Source organism: Filicampus tigris, chromosome 15 (assembly GCF_054856515.1).
Source record: "Filicampus tigris isolate MCC_2025a chromosome 15, RoL_Ftig_1.0, whole genome shotgun sequence".
Lineage (NCBI taxonomy): Eukaryota > Metazoa > Chordata > Actinopteri > Syngnathiformes > Syngnathidae > Filicampus > Filicampus tigris.
Genome location: NC_141231.1, coordinates 7,791,718 through 7,818,847, shown reverse-complemented (window position 1 = coordinate 7,818,847; position 27,130 = coordinate 7,791,718). Strand labels below are relative to the sequence as shown.

Sequence of the window (27,130 nt, the reverse complement as noted above, 5' to 3'; positions counted from 1 at the left end):
CACCAAATTTCTCTGCCTGTGCCTCCATCAACTACATCAAAATCACATTGCATCAACTGCGCTACCTTTTAGACCTGCTTTTTGGTAGTCTAAAATGTAGTTCTCAACAATTTGGCAGGTGTGCCACTGGAACTCCTAGCCACATGCAGCGCGGTCTTCCAAATTCACAAACACACTAAACTAGATTTGCCCCAGCATGAAAATGAATGTGAGCAGGTTTTTACTTTGAGCGCCGTCTACTTTCTATGACAAAAATGTCAGGTGCATCGTGGGCATGGCAGCTCCGTGTGCCGCAATGCCCAATGAGGCTCATCACGATCCCAAACATGCCAAACTAGACTTGACCCAGCATCTAAATGAGGATTCTGCCAAACTACACAGTACTTACTGCTTGTTGAGAACTTCACTGCCGTTCAAAACTCACATTTTTGCTCACAACTCAGCCGAGCGACGGCTCATATGTTAAAAAAGTATACCAGTATACTGACCACTTGATTTTCTATGCATAAGTATATGTTCAGTCATGACCAAAATATAGATAAAAGAACGATTACAACATTTTCATTGAACAAAAATGCCATTAATCTTGAACACTGTCATAAAAAAAAAATTCAACAAACTAGTTTTAAATTACAGTTGTGTTTCCGTCTCCATGCTGTCAGACATCCCAGTAGAAAAGGCAAAATAGTTTTCCCAAATCTCTCTCGCCTTCTCTTTTTTTTTCCTCCCCTTCGGCCGCCTCCCTCCATCTCCCCAAACAACCCCTCGGAGTTCCTTTGCCCCCGGTCCCCTCGAACATGACTAAAAATTCATTTTTGTCTGACCTAAATCAGAGGGTGTCTGCGCCATGGGGCTTATTACACGGTGCACATACACTTGTGTTGTGGAGGAGGATGGGGTATTATTATCTTGCAGCTACCCACCCTGCTATAAAAACTAGCGGTGCGACATCTCCGCAGCGCAGTGCTGCTGCTCGGCCCTCCCCTCCCTTTCCTCTCCCCAGCGCTCCTTTCACACACACACACACACGCGCGCACACTTACAAACACACGCGCACACATAACCTGAGTCCCCGGCTTGCCTTCACACACTCTTAACACACTCACTTACAGACCCGACAACCTGAGTTAAACGGCGGCTACGCCTTTGGATTCTCCTCACTGGCTTTTTTCTTGTTGTTGTTTTTGTACATTTTTTATGAATGGGAGCGTGATTGATTCAAAGACTGATTGATTGACAGTCAAAAAGGGGGAAATGCTGAGAGGTCACGCAAGGGCCGCCAGAAGTTCACACTAGTCGGGACTGCACAAAAGACAACCGAGGTAGGTGATGCAGCGCAAAACTTTGTCTTGTTTTGCCGGTGTGTTTGTGTGATAGTTGGCATGAAGCGTGTCGAAGAACACACGTGTGAGGTGCGCATTGTGGTTTTAGTTAAGTCCGTGCCGCCTTAGGGGGGCAAAGATGTTCGTGAGTTGGGATTGATTTTATTTTTAATCCTCCTATTTTTTTAAATTACTTTTTGACCTCTTTTATCATTTACATTTCAAAATTGTGTTGAAATTGTATCATTATTGTATTATTTTTTTATGAATTATTTTGTTTTTTTAATATTGTTACTTCTCCGTCACCAAGCCATTCCAGCTTTATGTTAAATCAATACTATGCTTGATTATTTTTCAGAGTGAAATACTCAAAAGGATTTAAAGTGGTACGCTAGGTGTTAACGTGCTTGCATTGTGTACTTACAGCATTGAATGACTGGTGTTTCTCAAATATCTGTTTACGTGCTGCTTCTATTTAGCACACAGAAAAAAAAAATGCCTATCCCTAATTTCACCCAAATATTTTGGCTCAGTCACAAGCCAAAAAAAAGTCATTTTTGACAAAAATAAGTAGATTTGATTCTATCACTTGTGTTTGATTACTGTTTAATTCTGAGTGATGTAGAGGAAGCTGTCAATACAAATACAAGTGAAGCTCAGCTCCAATTAAAACAGGAGTAGTCGTAAGGTGTAAATTTCCACTTTTCCGCGTAACTGTGCTGTGATTGACAGCAATTTGTACACAATTGGACTCTCCTGTGTGCACAGACAACATCCACAGCAACTCAAATGTTCTTTTAATAAGGTGGGGCGACAAAGGGGGGCTGACGACAGGTTTGTTTGGCCTCTCGCCGTCAACTTTTGCCTCGTAATGAATGATTTCCTGCACTAGCCTGACAGCGTTTTAGTCGTTTAAGCCAAAACGAGCGTCGGTTTGTGACATGGGCGGATGATTTGCGGGGCCTGGCTGCCCAGTGTCAGGACCTCGTGGTGGTGATGAGGAGGAAGAGGTGGAGGTGACACACTGGCGGACGTGAGGGGGCCGCTTTAATAAGTTGGATAAACTGTAACTGAGAAGCTCACTCTCTATGGAGGGTTGCGTTTGGGGCAAGTAAGTTGGTGCCCCAACACAGCCAAAAAGTAAAAAGTTTTATAGCATAGTAGAGCAATAGCGAAATTAGTACAGAATGTATATATATATATATTTAACTGATTCTCCCTGTCTTTTATCTCATGTGTTGTGCCCTCAGTTGAGCCTCCCTAAGTTGCCTTGGAAACAGCATAGTAAGTGTGGCTAGGGTAAAACTGTTTTTTTTTTTTTCTGAATTGGCCTCAAAAAATAAAACATTAAACATTGGGGTGTGGAATGGGCATAGGGGCACCAATGATTGTGATGATGATTGAGCCCCATGACTCCTGCCAAGTAAATAGGCAGTAATAGTCAGTACAGTATGACTGGGGTAAAATCTTTGCAATGAATGACTGAATAAATAAATAGATAAATAAATACATAGCCATAGGGGTACCTTTGATTGTTCTCTATGAATTCTGCCTAGCAACAAGTGGCTATACGCTACATCGCTACATTCTAATATGCAAAGCTCAAAATAAGCGTTTTCGCATCGCAGTTTGCGAGTCAAAATTAGTATTTTGGGCCTCATCAAAAGCACACTGAGTAGCAGATTGAGAATCACTGATTTAAGTTAATCCGCAACGAGCTTCACCTGGCTACTAGTGTGGCGGCACATGTAGCACCGATACTATTATGTCAGTGATCATTGCCTCCATGGCGGCGAAAAAGACTTCTGACGAGTATCATTTTCATTAAAGGATGACGAGAAAAGCGAGAAGTAGTAAGTAATGCTAATTGAGAAGCTAACCTAAACATAAGCCAGGAGGAGTGGTCTATAAACTTAAAAGTGTATTAATAGCCTAAAGTATAAAATACTTATAGTATCAGTAATGTTATTTGTTTGTTTTCACAATAGAATCCTGAGTCTTGATTTTGAGTTTTGAGGTCTGCATAATTAAGTTTTAAAATTACATTCCGGTAGGTCTTTGTTTTCGTTTTTTCTATTCAACTTTTCTAAAAGACCAAACAACCCATTCAAAACTACTTCATTGAACATTAAAATTTATATTTGTGTTTTAAATTGACCCACTGAACATTTCTAGACAAGAAAACATAATTTTTTTTGATTCATTATATTTGGTCATATTTTTATCGTTTAATAAAACCCTTGCTTCAAGTCCCTGGCCTTAACCTGCAAAAAAATTGCTCCACCAAAATTATTTAATTACTCCTCAAATGAAGTCACTGATTTGCAAAACTGTTCTGCACATGGAAAAAAATATTCTGAGCCTTCAATATGCATTTTAAATTTAATTAATTAATTGTGTGCACATAAACTCTTCTGACTTCCTGTTCTTGTCAGGTCACGATTTTTTTTTTCATTCATTAATTTTCAATTATAATTTAGCACTATTAACTCTTCCGAGCAACAGGAGGCCACAAACACGACCACAAACATAGCGTAACCGGGGAAAGAACTCCAAACACTTCTGTTAATCTACATTCAAATATGCATTTCATATTTAATGTAGAGAAGTTATTTAATGTGCCTAATATTGTTGTTACTTCCTTGTATTTGCAACTTATTGTTTGTCATCACACAACTCAGTGGGCGTAAGATGTTCACAATTTTTTTTTTGTGCACTCATGATTCAGCCCTATGAATTCTTGCCTACAAACTGAAACCCAACAAAAAGGTTTGTCGTTGCCTATAGATGTCACAAGATGGTGGTAAAGCATTTTTGGCCTGACTAAAGGAAGCTCCTCCCCTCATGTTAACATACTTCCTTGGCCCAAGATGGCGCCAAAGCCATATTTTTATATTAGATATGGCTTTTGTCTAAGTATGCATGTATCCTTTTCCTAATAACATAAGTCATGGTGTAACATTTTCTGAAAACAAGAAATAACTTCCAACAAATCAGAAGAGTCCAGTTGCCTCAATTTAACCTTTGCAAATTACAATGACCAAAGCTAATATGATATAATGTAATTTTATTCACAGTAAGTTAAAAATGAGTCAGCCATTTATGTTAATTGTCTCCCGATTTTTTTCACCGGTTTTGATTGAGCCCTATGAATTCTGCCTTGCGATGTTGCCATGAAAGAGAAATTGCGTTTCAATGAGCATTTTATATTTCATACAGAGTGGTGATTAGACAAGACGAGTCGCCGCCCTGGTGGCTAAAAGCATAAAAAGAGCGTCTGGCTGAAGAAACGTTGTTGACGGTGGGGAAGCCACGGCCACCGCGCCAACCCTCCCCACCCTACAATATGTCTATGTGGCACATCCTCCTTAGATCCTCTCCACGTTGTAATTAGGGGCTGGCCACTGCGAGGCAGAGCAGGCGTACAGTGGGAGCACGTGTACCATCATTTTAGGAAGGGGGGTGGGGGGATGGGTGGATGGGGGGGGGTGCAGTGTGAAGTATGAGGATGGATTCGGAGCAAACAAAATGACAGAGGGTTGCGCCTCCCAGTCGGGCTGGCTCGCTCTGTCTTTTTATTGTTTGCCTTGGCGGGGGCCTCGCAGGGAGGGGCCCCTCCTCTGCTGTTTGTGCAACCTGTTAGGGAACTTTTCACAGCACCTTTTACCCACGCTTTCACTTTTAATGGAGGCCGATGCACAAATGCGTGACATACTGCTGGACAAAATCAACGGCTTTGTTGTCCCCTCTGAGGGGGGCAAGCGTTTCATGTGCACAAAACTCGAGTAGTACATGCCAACATAAACTCATATGAGGGCTTTTCTGGTGTGCTAATGAATTTCAGTTGTGTTTATTTGTTTGAATTTTTTACATTTTATTCATAGTTTGGGATTTTATCACGGAGTTACTTTCAAAATATTAGATTTTCTTTACTTATTACTCTGATTATTATTTTGTTATTTTCCAACAAAAAAACGGTGTTTATTTATTTATTTGGTAGATTACTTTTACATGTAGACATATATAGCGTACCCTTGATCACCCCCGGCTGGGTCGCCTGGGCGAGGGATTATGCTATTGCGAGCCCCAAAACACCCGATGACCCCTGGATACATCACTGCTGATGTGTCCCAGTGCGTCCATGAGGTGTTTCTTGAATAGTGTAAAGTTGTTTTTTCTAAATATATGCACTTACTTTTTACTGATTATTTAAATATATATTTTATATGATTATAGTTTTTATTAGTTATTTATAGTTCTTTTATTTTATCTTTTTTTCTCAGTATTTTTTTTTTCATTTTTTCAATACTATGTATTGTATTAATTTTACTTATATTTTCATTTTTTGTAGTGAATCATTACTATAAATGTGTTTTTTTCTTTAATTGCTTATAGGTAACTTTCTCGAATCTTACACAGTCATTGTGTGTATAATGATGCCAGTGCATCATGAGCAGGGAACTGGCTATGAAAATCAGCCTTGTTCTGACTGTAATAGTAGTTAAAAAAAAAATTCTAATTATTGAAATGTTTATTAATGTTCACTGTCCCCTAGTGAACAAAGGAATACCGTAATCAAATCAAATATGTTTGCTGGCTCCAAATCTCAATGTTCGTGTGGACAAGGTGAGTTAACAGTTGATGTAATAAATCTATCGTTTAGTGTCTTGCCACTGGACAGTTGCTCTTTTGTAACACTTTTTCCCACGGGGTGTTTGCACAGGCCCGAGGGCTTGTATCCGGTTGAGCCACATCCTCTATGGACCTGTTAATCACTCGATCAATGGCGTCAACATAGTAACCGTTCCCTAGCAACAAGACAATAAACTAAGACGTAGGTGTGTAGCTGCAGGTGAACTGGGGGATTCTTTGATTATTTTTCCTCCAGTAGGAAATAATGGAAGTCATGTAGTTCAGTGTTAAATTGTTGCAAAATGGTTTCAACTGGACAGGCAATTTAAATATTCTTAACTGTCGTTCAAGTGTAAAAATGAGATATTAACATCTTAACTCCTTCACAGATAGATATTTTCAGACCCTGTTTTACCCTAACGTTTGAAAAAATTTGAAAAAAATATAAATAAATTCCTGGGATTGAATGGCTGGACTGTGAAAAGACAAGTAAATTCGTCAATGGCAGTGAATGAGTTAATCCAGCCGTTGATGTATTTTATCTGGACTGGAGTGATGTACACACCAACATAACATACTGATTTCGATTATCAATTATCATTTCTCTTTTTTATCCTTTCATGCAGACTGTGCTTTGGTTCACAGAAAAGTATTATTTAAATGTTTATTGTATTGATTTATTGTAGTCTTTACTTAACAGTTACTATGTTTTAGCTATTATAATATTTTTTTCATATTTATTTTACTCTGTACATAAAAAGTTTATTCTATAAGTTTGTTATTTTTACAATTGTATTTTTATCTATTTATTCATTTTACCCTTTGAAATCTGTTGTTTCATTTTCTGTTTTATATTGTCTCTTTAGTTGCGTTTACTTTTTTAGCGTTTCATTTTTTTGTATATTTATTGTACTCTACTTAATTAGTATTGTTATTAGTTTTATTTTATTCGATATTCTAGATTGAATATCATGTTTTGTTTTATACTGTCATTATTATATTTTTCTTTACTCAAAATATTGTAATTTTATTATTGTTTTTATTTTAAATAAAAAATGCACATTGTATTAATTGTATTATAATTAGATTTTCTTTATATATTTCTTAGATCATCTTTATATATTTCTTAGATCATTGTCCAAATAATCTGTCACAAGGTCAAACTTTCATCACCCTAAAACCTTTATTAGCGTATAGGCAATTTTAGATTTAAGTTTTATTTAATATTCTTGTAAGTGCAAGTGCAAAAATAAGTTAAACATGTTTAGTATAAAGACGGAAAAAATAGAATTGACTTTAGTGATGAAGCCAAAATGCGAACGTCATTGACAACAAGTTGCAAATCATACGGCTCATTTTGATGCTCCTGTTATACAAGTGATAAAGAAGTTAACCAGACATAATTAAATAAATGATAACAAGTGAGGCCCGGGCTGTGATTGTCTATTCTTCTCTGAACATCATGTGTGAGGAATAGGGTCACCCCAAAAAAGAAAAATGTAAACAATCCAACCTTTGATGCTCATTTAACTGACTGCCCATGAGGCTCGCTATCATCTTTATGAAGTTTTGTGCGATTTTTTTTTTGTCACGTTTTACCCGACAATCACTTCTGAGTCGCCAATTAACCGGAAGTGGACATGACTTGGCAGCCGCTCATCTTGTATGAGACTGTTGAAGCCAAAGTGTCTACTGAGCGTTTTGTGACAGGATGTGATTATCTCAACAACGATCTGACCTCTTTTGTGGTTCTCCCGTCGCCGTGTGATAATCAAATGGGTCATCTTACGCTTTCAAGTATGACTTTAAAATAATCGACTAATAAAGATGGTTATGATTTGTCATTTTGTGTTGCAAAAAGACAAGTGCACATGGATGTTTGTGACTTAAAAAAAGCACTGACGTGTTATTTAAAGGGCTAGTATTGATTTTTATTTATTATTCATTTTAAATGTGTTTATAACTCATGACAGTGACATTCAGAGCCAACTAAACTCATATTTTAAAGGGGGGTTATTGGGACAAATAACCATATTTACTAAGTTCATCTTAACTATAAAGCACTAAAATCGTGTGCTATCCCCCAAAGGTCATGACAATTTTACTCTGAATATTTGTGTTGAGTCATTAGTATTTTTTTTATCATTTTTACCTGTATATTATAAATGATACTTTCTATATTTATGTATTTGTATTTTTTCATTATTCTCTGTATTGTTATCTTTTACTATGTATAATTTATCTTATGATCAATATTTTGCAGATGCATTTACACATTTATTTTATTTTAGAAGCAACTAATTCTTTCTCCCATCAAATCAGTGAATGGTCAGTTAAAATGTGATTCGATATGGTTTTCGATATGTTTAGTTCTACAGTATGTGTAATAATGCAAGAATATCTCTATTTGTATACTCTGACTGTGTCAAACAAAACCAAATTTATGTAAAAGGAAGAATGGGATTGTGCAGGACTCTGACAAATTGTCCTACAAATGCATAATACTTATGCCATAAGTATTTGTTACAGACATGTCGGAGCGTGTTGAGGCTTTAGCGCACTGACCGCTGCATCATTCAGTGTGTTCTCAAATATGCTCTGTCAAATACTGTAATCAGAAAGCCTCAAGTGTATTTTTACAGAATGGTGGTTGTTGAGTGAATGTATGCGTTTTGGTTCTTGTATAATGACCACGTTCTTCTCTCATTTTTAAAACATTCATCTCAATTGAAGTGCTAACAGAAAGTTTACAAAAATGAATGAACTCTTTTACGCAAGGAATCATATCACATTTACAGTACTTTTAGATTTAGAAGTTCGATTTTATGAAAAAACTTTTTTTTTAAATATGGTAAACTAAAATTATATAGTGCAATAAATAAATTGTATAATTGTATAACAATTAAAAACTACAGAAATTTCTGTAGCATTGGGGAGAATAAGGGGATTTTTCCAAGTATGAACAATGTGAATTGCTAAAAAAACAGTGCCTATTTCTAACAAGAAGAGATGAAATGCTGACATGCTAGCAGTTGGTTTGAGAACATATAGCAAAAAATACTGAATGTTTCATCTTGCCGTTTATCCAGGTACCATTTCTAACGGGGAATGCTAAAATGCTAACATGATAACAGTTGGTATGTTTACAGATATCATGGAAGTTAAGAGATCGATTGATACGAGTTTTCATCTTGCCTTGATAAAGGGCATCTGAACTATTTCTCAGGAGAAATGATCAAAAGCCAACATTCAGCATTTAGCTTGCTAATCTATAGCAAAATAAACAAAGCAGGGAGCTAGTTTTACAGCTTTCATGCATTCAGGTACCAATTTGGATGTGAATAGATCATCTATCTATTGATTGGCAACCAGTTCAAGGTGTCCCGCGCCGACTGCCCGAAGGTAGCTGGGATAGGCTCCAGCACGCCCGCGACCCTTGTGAGGATAAGCGGATTGGAAAATGGATGGATGGATGTTCTATCTCTTTACAGTGTAACAAACTAACATTGTTCTTTTGGTTCCAACCCAGAGAGCGGAGGATGGTCCACCACAGAGAGGAAGACCGCATCGGAATCCCCTTCCCCAATCACAGCAGCGATGTCCTGTGCAGCCTCAACGAGCAGCGCCGCGACGGTCTCCTCTGCGACGTGGTCCTCATTGTGCGCGACCAGGAGTACCGCAGCCATCGCTCAGTGCTGGCTGCTTGCAGCCACTACTTCAAGAAGCTCTTCACCGTGGCCAACTGCGAGGACGGGCACCACCAACACGCTGCCGCCCCCGCCTCCTCCATTTCCATCTACGAAATTGACTTTGTGGCCCCAGAGTCTCTCACGGCTATCCTGGAGTTCGCCTACACGTCCACGTTGACGGTGACGGCATCTAATGTCAGTGAGATCCTGAACGCAGCGCAAATGCTGGAGATTCCCTGCATCATTAATGTGTGTCTGGAGATCATGGACAGTGGTGGGGGACGAGGAGGTGTGTCTGAAGGGAGGGAGGAAGAAGAGGTAGAGGAAGACGAGGAAGAAGAGGAAGAGGAAGATGGCTCGAGGAACGATGATCAGGAGGACGATGACGACAGGTCGTCGGAGAGCAGGGGGGAGCCCCTGGGGATGGACGACTCACCGCCGCCCAGCACCTCCACCTACCAGGAGCGGTTGCCTGACAGCATGCGTGCTAAGCAGGTACGCCTCAGCCAACGCTCCGGTTGACTTTTCCCCTGAGTCAAAATCTAAGCTAACTATTGTTCCAACTTCAAACTAGGCAGGGAAAGTGTTAAAGCTGGCTGATAAGAGTGTTACATCTGGCCGTGTATTAAATGACTCTTTCTAATAGGAATTGATCAGATAGACCAGTGAAAGTCCTAAGGTCAATTTTACATCTCTCATTGATATCAGGTACAATTTCAATGAGAACTGAATGAAATTCTCACATGCTAACATATTGCTGTCAACCTGAGTAGTTCCCCCACTGTGTCGAATGCTAAGCTAAGTGTTTGTCTTTGTGCAGGACAACCTGGAGAACCGCACCCTGAAGGACTTCTCCATTGAGTCACTCCTCCAAGACGGCTTGTACCCTCGCATGTCTGCTCTGAACAGGAGGGCCAGTTTCTCCCCCCTGCTGCCCGGCTTCTACCCCTCCATGTGGGCCGCCGACTTCCCGGCATTTCCCAAGCACTTCCTGGAACCTGGGCTCCACCATCGCACAGGCGACGGCTCCCCGAGGGTCCCTGCCACCTACCCGACGCCTGACGCCCCCCCACCCGGGCCCCTCGATCTGGCAGTGAAGCGAGAGATCATCAAAGAGGAAATGAAAGAGGAAATGCTGCCCGGTCTGCTCCATGGCAACTTCCTGAAGGAGTTTGTCGGCTCGGGACTGTGTGGCACCATGGCCTCCAGCGGGGCCGTGCCCCCCTCTGGCCACTCAGTGAGCGTAGTCAAGGACGAGGCTGACTTCCGCTCATACCTGAGCTTCCTCAACTCGGCGTCTCACATTGGGGCACTCTTCCCTCCCTGGCAACTGGAGGAGGAGAGGAAGATGAAGCCCAAGTCTTCACAGCAGTGTCCCATCTGTAACAAGATTATCCAGGGGGCCGGGAAGCTACCGCGACACATGAGGACCCACACGGGGGAGAAACCCTACATGTGCACCATCTGCGAGGTGCGCTTCACCAGGTGAGTGGAGTGCTACTCCTTTCACTCTTTAGGCTTTTATGGACAGTGTGACAGAGACTTCTGATACTGCAACAGATGCTGGGAAATTGCCAGCTTGCCCCTCATTCTTTGTTAGTACATTTCACACAGAGTGACTCTTTCATCTGAGGCAGCCAGCCAAAGTAAAGCCCTTCGTTTCCCAACAGCACTAAAATACAGTAATCCATGCCTTCGTTACATCTCGGCTAGATTACTGTAATGCACTTTATTTTGGAGTCTGCCAGTCCTCCCTCAAGCGTCTCCAGTTGGTCCAAATTGCTGCTGCTCGCCTCCTAACTGGAGCTCAGAAGAGGGAGCGCATACCAGCAATTCGAGGCTTACTCCACTGGCTCCCTGCGCCTTTTAGAGTTCATTTTAAGATACTTTTATTTGTCTTGAAATCTGGCCTCGCCCCAGCGCATCTCTGAGCTCCTCCACCCCTACGCACCTGCCCGGGGCTTCAGGTCCGCGGACCAGATGCTACTGGAGGAGCCGAGGACTAAGCGGAGCAGGATCGAGCCTTTTTCTGTTGCCAGTCCTTCCCTCTGGAATGACCTTCCATTAAATGATAGGCAAGCCCCCTCTCTGTCCATTTTTAAAACTTGTTTGAAGACACATTTTTATTCGTAGGCTTTTGACCCGAATCTGACACTTTTCTGATGTTTTCCGGTGTCTACCGTATATGTTTTAGTATCATTCATTTGTGTTTTAATTTATTGCTTTCATTCTCTTTTTCGTGTTATTGCTATTTTTGTTGGTTGTAAAGTGCTTTGTTACAGCTGCAGCTCTTGTGAAATGTGCTATATAAATAAAGTAGTATTGCAAAATACGCTTTATGATAATTCACAATTAATTGTGTACCAAACTGTACTGAACCCCACTGCTCTAATTTGTCAAAGAGCAGGAAGATTTAATGGAAAATGAAGCACCCATCCTTCATATAACACACTAACCTAAGCATCATCTCAAGTCAAGATTGAAAAGGTTTGGAAACCCCCATCTTTTAATCTGCGGGTAATGTGGCAGCCACCCACATCTTAGGCACACGTTCCACCAGCAAAACCCAACCTGACATTCTACACTCTCATCATCATTGCATTTTGTATGTCTCAATGCTAAAAGTAACGTGTCTGTACCATTGACTTTGTGTGAATGCTATCAAAATAATCGTAATAAGCGTTATTGTAGCACTTTTTGGAGGGTTCCAACCATAATGGTCTGAATCCAACAGATAATATAAAATTCTGTGTGTAAACTCGGGTCGTTCCCATTCTGTTTTGGTAACTTTCACATAGGGGGAAAGCCAGTCAGCTTTGAAGAACAGTATGAAAGCGGCTTCTAATTGTCACCTCATCTGCTGAAAAAGTGCCAGGTCACTGCTAGTACCTTTCATAGAGAACAATAAGACATAAGCAATGCTTTTTGTTGGGAACTTTGAAAGGGGCTTCTGAGACTACCTCAGATTCCAGGAAATCGCTGGGTCACTCCCAATCTCTGTTACTACCTTTTGACTTTGATGGTAGTGTTCTGATACTGCCTCAAATGATGGCGATTTGCTGGTTCAACCCCATTTCGTGCTGGTATCTTTGACACAAAGGCAACTTGACGGGGAAAAAGCCGAAAAAATGTCTCTGAATTCCCTGTCACACAACAAGTTTACCATTCTGAAACATACGGAATTGTACATCTCAATTTCCCAAGGGTACTGCCATTTCTTATCTTGTTCTGTGTTTTTTTTCGGTGTGTTTTTTCCCGCCTTGCAGACAGGACAAGTTGAAGATCCACATGAGGAAACACACGGGCGAGAGGCCGTACATCTGCCTGCATTGCAACTCCAAGTTCGTGCACAACTATGATCTGAAGAATCACCTACGCATCCACACTGGCGTGCGGCCCTACCAGTGCGAGCACTGCTACAAGAGTTTCACACGCTCCGACCACCTGCACCGCCACCTCAAAAGGCAGAGCTGCCGGGTCTCCCGCCCACGCCGGGGCCGCAAACCAGCCGCCTGGCGATCTGCGCCTTCTGCCAGCTACCTGTGCCCGCCCAACACAGCCTCAACCGCAGGTGTGTTGGAGGGTAACGGGTTTAAGTCATACCAGAACAGTGAGGAGAACGATGCGGCGGAGCGACAGCGAGGGGTTTTCGCCTTCGCCTTGTCAGGAGACGACGCACTGGCCCGCGCCCCCTTTTACACGGCCGCCACTGACCCCTGGACCGTCAGACTGGAGCGGGCCCCGCCTATTCCGGAGACCGCCACATGAACATCAGGCGCACTAAAAGACACAAAGAGAAATCAGTGAACTTCCTGGCTTTTTAATTTTTATTTTTATGGCAAAACAATAATAAAAACACACCATATTCATTCATGACACAATTGAGAAGCCTTGTGAATGTTTACATGCACTTCGGAAGAGGTCGTTGAGACTGCGATTACGATTAATGATAGGCATCACAGTGTATGAGTGTTTAGTACGGCTTTGGCCTTCCTGCGTGCAATTGGTATGTTCTGCCTAAGATTGGGTGGGTTTTCTCTCGGTACTAAAGGGTCCTCCAACATTCCAAAAATATGCATGTTAGGTTACTGAAGACTCTAAACTGTCCTTAGGTCTGAATGTGAGTGTAGATGGCTGTTTGTTTGTTTCGGTGCTCAGCAATTGGCTGGCAACCAGTCTTGGAATTAATTACCTTGCCTGAAGTCAACTGGAAGAGACTCCGGCGCATCCGTTCTAAGCAGTATAGAGCAGTGACGGGAAACTTGAAGAGGGACACTACTTTTCATCAGCGCTTGAATGAAAATTACATGCCGGTCCGTAAATAGCAATTTTCTTTTTCTCTAAACCCCTAAAATGCTTTTTAAAAAATGCTGATAAACCCGCAGTACGCATTTCCACGAAAAACGGGTGTTTGCTACCCCCCACCAAAAAAATTAATTAATTAATTTTAAAAAATTGGGATTTTTTTTGGGGGGGGGTGAAAGTTAATCAGGGACCACTCTGGGTGTGGGTGCGGGTCGCCAGTTGCCCATCCCTGTTAAAGAAAAATGGATTGACTGCAAATTTCCCCTACATTCCAAAAACATGAATTTGAGCTTCATTGAAGACTCGAAATAGTCCATAAGTGTAAATGTGAAAGTGTTTTTGTCTACAGTATAAGTGCCCTGCAACTGGCTGACAACTAGTCCAGGCTGTACTGCGGCGCCCACCCAAAGTCAATTGGGATAGGTTTTAGCTCACTCTAAAACCCTGGTAAGGATTAGCATTGTAGAAAATGGATGTATGGATGTTTACAAAATTAGTCTCGAAGCATTAAAGACAGAACTGTTATAACAGTTCTAACAGATGTGATACACCCTCAAAGGGAATATGCAGTGATGTGTCCATACAGTATGTTCAGGAAATCAAAAGTTATTGGTGACAAAAATGAATGTAAGATAATATTTATGTAGGAATTGGGACTAAGGGCAAAACTGCTGTACACAATTAAATGAGAGCAACCCTCTTCCGCTGCACTATTGTACATAGCACATTCAAACAGGCGAGTAAAGCTTCCAAAGACTTGATGCAACGTGAATGGGACCCAAATCAATGTTTCGAGAATAAAACATCATGTGTCTCCATAAGGACTCTTCTCAATCACATTTGACTTGAAATGGGGGTTAAAAAATACTTTTTTTGTGCTATTTATCCATATTTAAATGAATGAGCCTTGGCTATATTTTGAAAAATGTTTTATAAAGACATGACATGTTGAAGCTGTTGTGAGCGCTTTATTTCACTATAGAAATACGAATAATGGAATATACGATATACACAAATTATTTTCTTTCTCAACTCTCATTTGAAAAGCACTTTCATAAACAACAAAAGTGCTGTACATAAAACTTGAGACAATTTAATTAAAATAATATAATCATAAATACTATATAAAAGATATTCACATTAAAACATCCAAGAGTTCCCCTTACATTAGCATACAGGATGTGCAACATTATATTGCCTATTGCTACAAAGTCTACAATTTTGTGTGAAGCTGTTAGGTGAGATGAACCAGTATAAGGCCAGGATCAGGGATGATCTTACATCGTTGCTAGAGGGTGCTTATAGCCTCGTTATAAATCTGCGTAGCCCCACTTAAAAGAGAAGTCAACGCAAATTTAAAAAAAAAAAAAAATCAAGAATATGTTCTATGCAAGCCCACTAGTTGAAACAGGACATTCTGATAAATATTGTGTTTGTGGAATATGTGTTAATCCACTCGTTTTTAGCCATCTCTGCGGGCGACCATTTTGTCTTCTGCCGACTGAAAATGACATCACAACTGCTCACAACAACCAATCACGGCTCAGAATCAGAAAAGAGGTCAGCCGTGATTGGTCATTGTGAGCAGTTGTGATGTCATTTTCAGTCGACAGAAGACAAAATGGCCGCCCCCAGAGATGGCTAAAAACGAGTGCATTTTGCTGCTTAACTTATATTCCACAAATGCAAAATTAATCAGAATGCCGTGTTTCAACTAGTGAGCCTGCTGGAAACATATCCTTGGAAAAAATGTGTTTGGGTTGACTTCAGCTTTAAGCCCTCCAGCCTTTAATTTGGTATTCAAAAATATATTTACAATTCATTTTCTCAGAAAGAATCGTGGAAATGTCGATGGCCCGAGGGATATTCCAGCAAGCAAGTTAAGTGAAAACTCAGAGGAAATTGAACCTGAGATGGGGGAAAGCCTGATCAATCTGTTTCAAAGGGCCGGGTGAGGGCCATCATCCAAAAATGCAGACATCCATGATAAGAGTTCCAATGCAAATATCATTGCTGAACAAAAAGATCATAATGGCTCATTTTAATTCTGAAAATAAAAACATCTGAATCTGAAAATCGAAATGATTCCTAGGAGTTTTTGGAGAATATTTTAGTGACTGACAAGATGAAAGTTGAACTTTAAGGTGTATGTCTCGTTACATCTGGTGTAAATGTATCGCAGCAGTTCAGAAAAAGAACATCATACCAACAGTCAAATATGGTCTTGGCGTAGTGTGATCTGGGGCTGCTTAGCTACTACTTCAGGGCTTGAATCCACGAATTCTGAAAATCTTGAAGGAAAAACTCTCGGCCATCAGTGTGTGACCTCAAGCTGAAGCACTCTTGGGGTTCTGCAGCGGGACAATGACATGAAACACATCAGCAAATCAACTTCTCAATGGCTTAAGAACACAAAATAAAGATTTTGGACTAAAATATGAAATAATGTGTAAATCTTATGTGGGAATGTTAATACTAATGCACTTCCAAAACTACTAACAATACTGATACTATTACTTTGCTTAACTATGACAACAATGACAACAAGGACACCAATGACAATAACCATAACCAACCATCCTGGAAAAATAAAAATGAAGATTTTTCTTCAATTTTAATGAGGAACTAACTATCATTCGATTACTGTTTCAATGATACATTACTGATATATTATATGACTTGGAGTATTACAAATAACCTAAAATAGTCTTTTATCACACGATCATTCACTGCCAGACAATTTCAGACCCTCTTTTACCCAAAAGTTTGAAAAAAAAATTCTATAATAAATACATTCCTGGGATTGAATGGTTGGACTGAGAAAAGACAAATAAATGTATTTGGCAGTGAAAGAGTTAATACGTTTACCATTGTTTAAAATGCCGCATTATTCGAATACTGTACACTACAGGGAAAATAAAGGGAGCTCTCAGGTGAGGGCATTCTCCCATCTAGTGGGGAAAAAGGTGCACTTGCAACCAATCCAAAATAAAACAAAAATACTTTGATAATACATATAATTAATGTGTTTAATTATATGTAGAGGTTTTATCTTTACATTGTTTGTATATTATGGCTCACCCTTTTCCACACCCTTCAAATTTAATGATCATTTGTGCCTCAGGGTGGCGCAAGAGAGTTACATATCATATAGCCCTCATGCTTGCTTCAAAATGTTAGTTGACGTTCTGCTTTCTGCTCTACTGTTTGATTATGTTCGAAAGTTGCTGGTTTACTTTTGCTCTTGTTTTTGTAAGCCTTTTGTTTAGAAACTGTTTCCTGCTGGAGGTCCTTAAAGGAGCGTGTTAAATTTGAAGCACATTGTTCTCTTCCACTTCCGACGAGGATGTGCAATTGTGCATCAACATAACATGCAAGAACGCGCGCGTGCGCGCGCGAGCACACGCATGCAAACTTCATTCATACATTCATTTCCAACATAGCAATGATTGCACCAATTATGTTTTTGGTACTTAAATAAATATAAAACCACCATTTAATTACATATTGCAAGATAATCATAACTATATTGAAACTATTCAATAATGTATTTCATTTTTAATTATTTAACAGCATGTGTAAATATGGAATGGCCCTTCAATTTCCATCCATCATCTACACCGCTTATCCTCACAAGGGTCACGGGAAGAGCCTATCCCAGCTGTCTTCGGGCAGTAGGCGGGGGGACACCCTGAATTGGTTGCCAGCCAATCGCAGGGCACACAGAGACAAACAAACATGCACGCTCACAATCACGCCTAGGGGCAATTTAAAGTGTCCCATTAACCTACCAAGCATGTTTTTGGAATGTGGGAGGAAACCGGAGTACCCGGAGAAAGCCCATGCAGGCATGGGGAGAACATGCAAACTCCACACAGGTAGGCCGGGGCCGGGATCGAACCCACGACCTCTGACCTGTGAAGCGGACGTGCTAACCAGTCGACCGCCGCTCAATTTAAAAGATAAAATACATTTATTTAATCATCTAAAATGCTCTTCCAATGACAAATGCCATTAAATCAAACAAAATAATCACTGAAAATAACCAAAGAATTAAAAAAAAAAACAATGAACACAAATTCCAATAACTAATTGATATTCCATTGAAAGAAATCCCATAGAAAAATACTACTAAATAAATACAAGTGTCTTTAGATAATTTGAAATAAACGATACAAGAATGCCATCAAATACATGAAAAAAAATCATTAAATACAAATTCAATTAAAATAATTAGAAAAGTCACTAAATAAAATGCCATTGAATAAATAGAATAAAATATCATTAGATAAATACAAAACTGTCTAAATAAATACAAATTCCATTAAATAATCAAACAGGTAATGAAATAAATGATTGAATAAGTTTAAAATAATTATTATAGATTGTATTTCATAACACAATGAAAGGAGGGACATTTTTCTTCATATTTTAATGATCTATCTAATTGGAATTTCATTCTGCTTTCTATGGTCACGAGCACACCAAATGATCTCCACAAACATCCATCCATCCATTATCTGTACCGCTTCTCCTCACAAGGGTCGCGGGGCGTGCTGGAGCCTATCCCAGCTGTCTTTGGGCAGTAGGCGGGGGACACCCTGAACTGGTTACCAGCCAATCGCAGGGCACACAGAGACAAACATCCGCACTCACAATCACACCTAGGGGCAATTTAGAGTATCCAATCAACTTACCATGCATGTTTTTGGAATGTGGGGGGAAACCGGAGTACCCGGAGAAAACCCACGCAGGCACGGGGAGAACATGCAAACTCCACACAGGGAGGCCGGAGCCAGGATCGAACCCACGACCTCTGAACTGTGAGGCGGACGTGCTAACCAGTCGACCACCGTGCTGCCCTCCACAAACATGCTGTGCATAATATACTGTATATCAGAGTTGGGCAGTCCATCCCTGGGACGGACCGGTCGGACTCTCCGGCCTGGCCGGATGCCCGTTTTTGGGGTGGGGGGGCAGTGGGTGACAAATTTTAAAAAATGGCTGGACTAAGCATGGCCAGAAGTGGATTTTAGTCCGGCCCACTAATCGGCCTTCATGCGTTTGACGTGGTCGCAAGGCGGCCAAATTTCATCTCAACCTACTCAGTGAAAAGCTTCTTTCTACTCCGGCGTCGGCGCGAGCGACAACCGCTGCATTGATTCACATGACCGACGCATTGTCCTGTTGGCGATTTACATAGGTTTGATTATGAATGTTTGCTGTTAATGTTATACATTAACAGCTACATTATGCCGCCGTCTCTGTGACCTATATCTTTGCTGCTGTAACGCTGAAAATTTCCCCACTGTGGGATCAATAAAGGCCTTCTTATCTGATCTTAAAATGTCATGGGTAGACGCATGAATAAACAGAGAATTACATGGTGTGTATTGAAACAACCACATACTTTTCACTGCTTTTGAAAAGTCTGCTAGCCTGATGCTAACACACAATGCAAAACTGTATCGATGGGCAAACGAACAGCATCTATGCCGCTGACAAGCGATATTAGTTCACTTTAAGCAAGCTCTTTGAGCACGACTGATGTAAACAGACAAGTCAAGAATAATCACAGGCATATATTCTTTGTCCTCTGCAAAAACGACTAATACAATACTTAATGGGTAAAGTTTCATCATTTCCATTTATTTCAATGGGGAAAGATGATTTGAGTTACAAGCATGGTCATGGAACAAATTAAACTTCTACAGTAAGTTAAGGTACCACCGTACAGTGTATGAGTTATAAATAGATTTACAACATTAAATAAGGAGCCGGACACAATACACGGACAATAACACAGCAAGTTGACTGTCGTCATTTAGTGGCACCAGACACGGGCGGTTGGCCGTCAGTCTAAGGCACCAGTCGTACAGTCACTGATGAAATATGTATGTATAGAGTTTGGGAGAAAGACACATACACATTTTGCCTTTTAAAGGTTAAAAAGTGATGTTAGTAAGGGTGGGGGGGGGGGGGGGACAAAATCTTAGGAACAACCATCGTTTAACAGCGTGCAAGTCATTACGACCTTTTATGCTTGATCAGATGGAGCTCATGATTGGCCTCCTCCTTGTGTTTAATCGTGTTACAGTGGTTTCCAGCTCACTTACGCTGCATCTGACTAATTTCCTGGCTAACTGAAGAGCACCTTTATTGATTCCAAAACAAACAGGAAGTGAACGGATTGTGTTTCAGTCGGTCAGCACTGAGCCTTGACAACACAAAAAGATACACTGAATATACTGAATATATTTTTTACTAGCTGCTAAGGTGCATAGATGCCACTGGAATGTAAATGGAGCAAATTGGAAGGAGTTTCTTTCATGTGACTTATCCTAAATCAATTCGGTTCATACTTTAGTTTTTAAAGTGAGACACTTTACAACATTGGCACTTATGTAATAGGTTTGCATGTAAAAATGACATCCGTACTAAACTGCCCACCTCAAAAGACTCTGTGGTGATTTATGGGCTTTTTTGTGATTAGGTTTATGACAAATTTTCCGCCCCTCTCTTGGGCGTGGCTTATATTTTCGGTCTCAGCTGTCCACGTCACGGGAGGTAGCCAAGCGTGGTAATATTGCTCGCTTTGTCAGTTCTGTTGTTTAAAACAGCGACCGATCGCCACCAAAATGCAAATGCACACTACTACTCTTGTCCACTTCAACCTGTGAAAGTATAAAAGTGTTCTGCACAATAGTTTGGATTCATTGACATAAAATGTGATTTCATCATGATCACCTCCACAAAATCAAAAATACCGTGGCGATCGCTTCTCCACTTACACAGGCTGACGCGGACAAGAGCATGAATGCGCACACGAACCTCGACTGGTTTATATTTCGGACATTTAGCGACGCTAAACTCGTGTCAACTCTCGGGAGGCAGATGGCGACTGGCAGTGGGCAAGCAATCAGGCACTCATGGATCTTTATCCCTAGCTCTGATCACTTCCAAATTTCCTCATTCTCATATAAATCAGCCACGGAGAGGTTAATCCTTTTGATATGTTGGAGTGGTCATTAGTGAGGTTGTCCACATAAATTCCAATTGATCACTGTTTTTGGACGTTATAAGCAATGAACGTGCAATGATTTCCAATGGAGTTTGTAATCTGTTCCTCCAGTGATTCCGACCGAACAAGGATAGAACGCTAGAGGGCGCGGCCATTCTCCTCATTAACAAGAGGCGTTATTCATAGAGTCACTTATTTCCTCATTTCTCCCAAATTTATCGATAAAATAGAAAGTGACAACTCTTTCCATTTTCCTGATCAAAAAATACATAAAATGAACTTGTTAGTGAAAACATGGCCATCCCGGCCCCACCGTACCTTTAAAGTAACATGAAGGAATAGTTATTTGTACTGTTTTTTTGTTTGTTTTTTTAGCCCCTAGTTTCCCCATCAGTTGAGCATTGCAATTAACACTAACACCGCTGTTTTGAGCAGTAAACATGTTCATGCTAAAAGAATATTTTTGTGTTTTTCCTTTAAACAAACATTGTCTGATAGAGCAGAGAGAGAAGTAATTAGTATTTACCCCAGTGCTAACACCATCCACCCTGTGTGAAATAGTTATTGACAGTATGTATTTTCTAATTATTAGTGTTCAGAAGCTCAGCTATACAACATGCTAGATGCTAACAGAACCAGTCATCCCATGGCGTCATCTCTTGGAAATAAAAATTGAATTCAAACCACTATCTTAAAATCAAATGGACAGGGGAAAACACTTTGAAAGCATTAAAAAACATGGTCAGACGCTAAATGTGGAAATCTAATTGTAAATGCTCATGCTAAACACCAACAGAAATTGTGTCTATGAAACAAGCATTTTATTTACATCATTTTAGCTCTGATTAGCAACATTAGCATTGACAATAGTGCTGCTTATTATCATTACCACAGAATAAAAACTCAGTTAGGATGGAAGTTAAGGAGCAACCGTTATTTCAACTAGACGTGTATAAACTTTGACCTGTGCTTGGGTATGCGTCTTCCACTATATTAAAGACGAGCGGTGGCGACGACTTCATATCGATAAGACTAGCACTAATGGGTCTGGAGGAGAAATACATTGAAGCTTGCTAGTAAGTGCGCTTACACAAACCCTCTCTCTGTCCCTCTAAGCGTTTGCAGTTGCACTCATCCATCCATCCATCCATTATCCAAACCGCTTATCCTCAAGGGGGTCGCAGGGGTGCTGGATCCGATCCCAGCTGTCTTCGGGCAGCAGGTGGGGTACACCTGGTTGCCAGCCAATCGCAGGGCATACATGGACAAACAACCATTCACACTCACAATCACACCAAGGGACAATAATTAACCCGCCATAAATGTTTTTGGAACGTAGGAGGACACCGGAGGCCGGATTCGAACCCGCGACCTCTGCACTATGAGGCTGACGCGCTAACCAGTCGATAAACTTGAACTGTTTATTTCATTGTCAAAGTCAAATATAATTTGACAATCTCCTCAACAGTCATCTTCATGCACAGACGTTCATGCTCATATTCTCATGCGCATCACTGATGTCAGGCAGGCATTGAATCTGAATGACAAATTGTCTTTTTAAAGGACTATGTTTGAAAACTTTCTCCAAAACACAAATGTCATGAACCATTTGAACGATGCCATAACCGCATTAAACATTTTTAAATATGTACATGCCAGCTGCAACGAGTCAAGCCGTTCCTGTAATTACATTAATCTTCTGATGAGAACACTACTCTGCACTGGTTTCATCTTACTTTCACACACAGTCCTCAGCAAAATCTTTGGACACACTATGGAGCAACAGAGATTTCAGGTTTTACAGGCTGTTTGAAAGGGGGTTTAAACAAACACACTGTATCATTCCGATATGACATCAGAAGGCGGAAAATAGCTGAGTTGCCTTCGTCCTCCCACTTTGTGTCAGTACCATTTATCTAGATTAGAAAAATGACACGGAACAAAGTGAAAAAAAAAACTTTTACAAGCGGTGTCAAAAGGGGCTTTCTAAAGACTGAGCATGAAATAGCAGTTGAAGTTATCGTATGTCTTCTCTACATGTGAGGGGCCGCCGCTGTCGTGGCCCAAAATACGACGACCGCAAAGCCGCGCAGCAAAGGAGGGGGCTGTCCGTCCCTCTCACTCACTAGGGGACCTCAGTAAATATGCAGGGTGAAATTAAAAGGCACAGCGTCTTGGGATGTAATTGCACATGAAGGTGCCCATTGCCCCCTTCGATGCAATGCTTTCACTCTAATGACGGGTTAAATCAAGCTATCCTTCCCTAACTCCCCCCAACTCCCCTTAAACCACTTCTGGACAAACATATTACGCAATGCGCTTATTGCACTAAAGACCCAGGTCCTTATCTTCTTCTTATCCAGTCATGGTCACTTTCCACTGCTGCATTAGGATCAATTATGGATGTCTTCATAATACTTATTACTATATCTATATATACACTGTATGAGGCCGTGTGCTGTTATATGGCATTTGAATAATTCATATCCAAGTATATGCTCATGCATCTGAGGTGAGCGCCAAGAATTTTTCATGCCCATTGGCTCATCTTATCATTTGGAAGTAGATAGTGATGCCAGTAAATTGCGATGTGTAAATATTAGCTCCTTTTCACGCAGCCACATAAAGAGGAAGCTATAAAGTGCAAAACTATCCAGTCCATCTCCCATTTGTTCCTATTTTCAAAGCAAAGCATTTTTCCTCATCAGAATTAAACTACTAAGACTATTTTTTTCATTGTACTGTTATGTTGTATATACATGGGTTGTTCTCAGAAACGGTGGTCCCACCTGGGCTGCGGATGGCAACCCAGTTGGAGAGTCAGTATTTTTTCCCCCTTTCAAATCAATCACCAGATTTGGCTGTTTCCAATATTGCATAATAGCCATGGAAAAAAGTATGAGACCACCCTTGTTTTTTTTCAGTTTTCTGTTCATTTTAAATGCCTAGTACAACTAAGGATACATGTGTTTGGACCATAAGAGTTGAATTTAAGAGCTTATGGAGATATTTTCCAAAGGTTTTCTTGATAATAACCAAAATCACTTTACAAGTTCTGACATAAATAGCTACGGCTTTGTACTGCCAAAAACGATGCTGCTAGGCATTACATGTTTTCTTTTGTGTCGGTTAGTCACTTGACAAACTTTTAATGGCGTCCGACATTAGAAGGAAACATGGCTGTATAATGCGGGAATAAAATAAACAGCCTTAAAGAGATTTATGCTGTTGTTTGTGTATTTGTATATGTACTTGTATATTTTGTGCAGTGAAGAATAGAGGCTACGGCTACGTCAGGTTCGAGCATCAGTTTCAAAAACAGTTGTTACCAATAAACTGTCAGGATGAAATTTCAACATAATACCGTTTAATAGTGTCCCACGCTGTCCATTATGTGACAATACGTCGGCAGAAAAAATACAGTTACGGTTGTTTCATTTTGAGTCCACAAGGTACCTGCAACGATAAATAAATAAAAGGGACAATACGTAATATTATCCGAAACTAAACCCGGAAGTTCAATTGTTTCACTTTAAAATAGTGTGTTAACATTTTTAACTAACGTTTTTGTTAAATTCCGCAATGATCAAGTAGCTACGACCGTCATGCGTTTGCAACTGGCCACGAAAAAGAACGAAATTCCTGATGGCCACCAGGCCACTGGTGGTGGGTATCACAAAAAAAAAAAAAAACAACAAAAAAAGCACCAGTAGTGTTAATTCTATAGCTCAGCAAAATTTAATGATGTGCAAGGGTGGGTAGGGGGTTGGGGCGAACATCTGCCACTAGAAATGTACAGCGGGACGCAAATGGCCCCTGGGCCATAGCTTGGACACCACCAATTTAGCTGAAGTCAACAAATTTGGTGAGATATGCTGACAGTTGTACATTTTTTTTCACCAAATTTGTGGTTAAATTGTACAACTTCAGGGGCGTCACGCAAACGATTGAGTCGCCTCCTGCATGTTAAGCGCTGTTTTGCAGAGAAGCTCCTTCAACAACGCCGGCTGTGCAGTGCGGTTGTGCAACTCAAATAAACTCCAACACACACAATATCAAGTTCTGGCTGCAGCTGAGGAGTGGAAAAGTCCGGGAATGGTTTTCCCAGCTGTGAGGTCGCAGCAAAGCGAGGCCCAGCCAGGCTGCGCTGCTCTCATAATGAGGGGGTTGCGGCTTGTAGAGCGACATCAAATAGCATTGGCGCAAGCTGGGAATCAAATGTGTGAGACAGACAGCAAGCTGCGACGCTCTAATTGCTGACGAAGATGACAAGCCCAAACCCAAGATGCCAGTGCTCTGGTGAGGGTGGTCCCATCGGAAAAAATGGAGCCCTCCACCCATCTTCTTCTACTGTGGTAGTCTATGAATACACACAACCACACATTATGGCTTCCTGCTAGATGATGGTTTCATTCTTGGACCGTTGTTGATGTAAATGCAGATGCGCGCCCCACACGGCTGGGTTTTTTTTTTTTTTTGCTGAAAAAGCCTCTGGATTTTCCCCCAACCGTGTACGTTAATCCCACTCCATGATAGCTACCAGATTTGCGCTCCAGAAGCTGCTTGCTCATTCCCAGTGAGTGCTTAACAATGCTTAATGGCGCACACAAACATTCCTCTTGGTTCTTAACCACATTCAAGTATTCCATGATTGGCTCCGACATGGGGGGAAGGGGGGGGGGACTGGGTTTTGTTTTGGGAAACTGCTAGAACATGACACTGAACTACAACAGTGCTCAGCAGACCTCCACCAAGGCCATATATCAAACTTGAGGTTCTCTCATGTTTTTGTAGCAGATTAACAGACGCCATGTGTGTACTGTAGCTGTATGTACATATACAATATTTTTGCAGGCGATTGACGGGACACCTCTTCAATATGACGGACTGACAAATGACCGAAGTGGGTTTTCATCCGTCAGTGTAAATCGACCGTAAGTGCGTCGGTCAGTGATGATCCGTCACTCCGTCACTGGCAAACGCCCGTTTTTCTGATGCATTGAGGGATTTTTTTTTTTTTAATTACAAAAATTGGACATACCTGTTTTTCACAGGACAGCGACAATAGATAGATAGAGGGAGAGAAAGAGAGATGTGCATGTATGTATACATATATTATATACATATATATTGTGTGTGAGTGCGTATTAACTCATTCACTGACGGGCATTTTCAGACCCTCTTTTACCCTAACGTTTGAAAAAAAAAAGAAAAATATCTAAATAAATTCCTGGGATTGAATGGCTGTACTTGCGAGAATTCAAATAAATATGTCCTTGGCAGTACATGAGTTTAAAAAAAATTTAAAAAAATCCTGGAGATGTTTCGTTTTTACTTTTTGTTTCCCTTGAATAGCCCTACATGGCATCATCAGAATCATGATATTTACCATCATCGACTGTGGTCCTGCCCATCCTTCCTGGACTTGGGGTCAGGTCAGGAGGACCAGAAACAAAGGATGAGCTTGCCCTATACCTCCCTTCTCTCAAAATGTCTCCCCTCGCGGACAGCTAGTAGTATGCCAGTAGCCTGGGCTGTGCGTGGGAGTGTCTGTGTGCAGGAAGTCATCCGTGTCACAGGATCATCCCGAGCAAAAAATAGATAAAGACAAAATAATAGAGCACAAATGAAAAAATTGTAAATCATCGAGACTTACGTGTACAGATGTTGTTTTTTCTTGTTGTTGGGAAGAGGAGCAGTCATCCAATCATGAAGAAAAGGCTATGAAGACAAAGCAAAAAAGGTCTCACATGATCTTAATGCAATCAATCAATCGAGTGTCAACACAGTATTACTACACCTGTAAAGGCAGCTGTGATTTCAATTAGTTACAAGTAGCACTAATTTGTGTCGGACCGTCACTCATCTCACTTCAATTTGTGTATAAGTTCAGTTCAGTTTGTTCACCGGAGACTCCTACCTGCCAGGATTGATGCATTGGAAGACATTGATGGATGACTGCGTAGTGAATATACGGATGGGTGAATGGATAGGTAGAGGGACATTGCTGGCTGGACGGATGTGTCATGCATGGTCAGTCTTTGTTGATTTAGGTTTTGACTTTAGTTTCATGTTTTTCCTTGTTTTCCTTCGTGTGGCTGTCTCGTTAGCTTATTGTGTCCACCTGTGCTTGTCCCAAGTGTTAGCTGCATCCAACACTT

At 40.8% G+C, this 27,130-nt stretch overlaps 1 protein-coding gene and 1 long non-coding RNA gene across 6 annotated transcripts in view; one reads left to right on the top strand and one right to left on the bottom strand.

The window, feature by feature from the left end:
• The window catches only part of zbtb7c (zinc finger and BTB domain containing 7C), a 25,171-nt gene extending 10,270 nt beyond the window's left edge, over nucleotides 1-14,901 (top strand). For 3 of the 4 annotated variants that reach the window (XM_086054134.1, XM_086054132.1, XM_086054131.1), the window contains 3 exons: nucleotides 9,484-10,138; nucleotides 10,464-11,128; nucleotides 12,910-14,901. In XM_086054134.1, coding sequence (XP_085910260.1) covers nucleotides 9,494-10,138; nucleotides 10,464-11,128; nucleotides 12,910-13,411 — 1,812 coding nt within the window. In that variant the 5' untranslated portion in view covers nucleotides 9,484-9,493 and the 3' untranslated portion in view covers nucleotides 13,412-14,901. Of the gene's footprint in view, nucleotides 1-980; nucleotides 1,323-9,483; nucleotides 10,139-10,463; nucleotides 11,129-12,909 lie in introns of those variants that run through there. The other variant, XM_086054133.1, reaches the window with a different exon arrangement.
• Nucleotides 12,859-27,130, bottom strand: LOC147135308 (uncharacterized). 2 transcript variants are annotated; one of them, XR_015089906.1, is made up of 6 exons: nucleotides 26,890-27,130; nucleotides 26,626-26,690; nucleotides 26,359-26,519; nucleotides 24,334-24,425; nucleotides 16,155-16,299; nucleotides 12,859-13,423 (listed from the first exon to the last, which is right to left on the bottom strand). It is a non-coding gene; the product is annotated as an uncharacterized LOC147135308 (long non-coding RNA). The 2 variants fall into 2 exon arrangements; XR_015089905.1 differs by lacking the exon at nucleotides 24,334-24,425.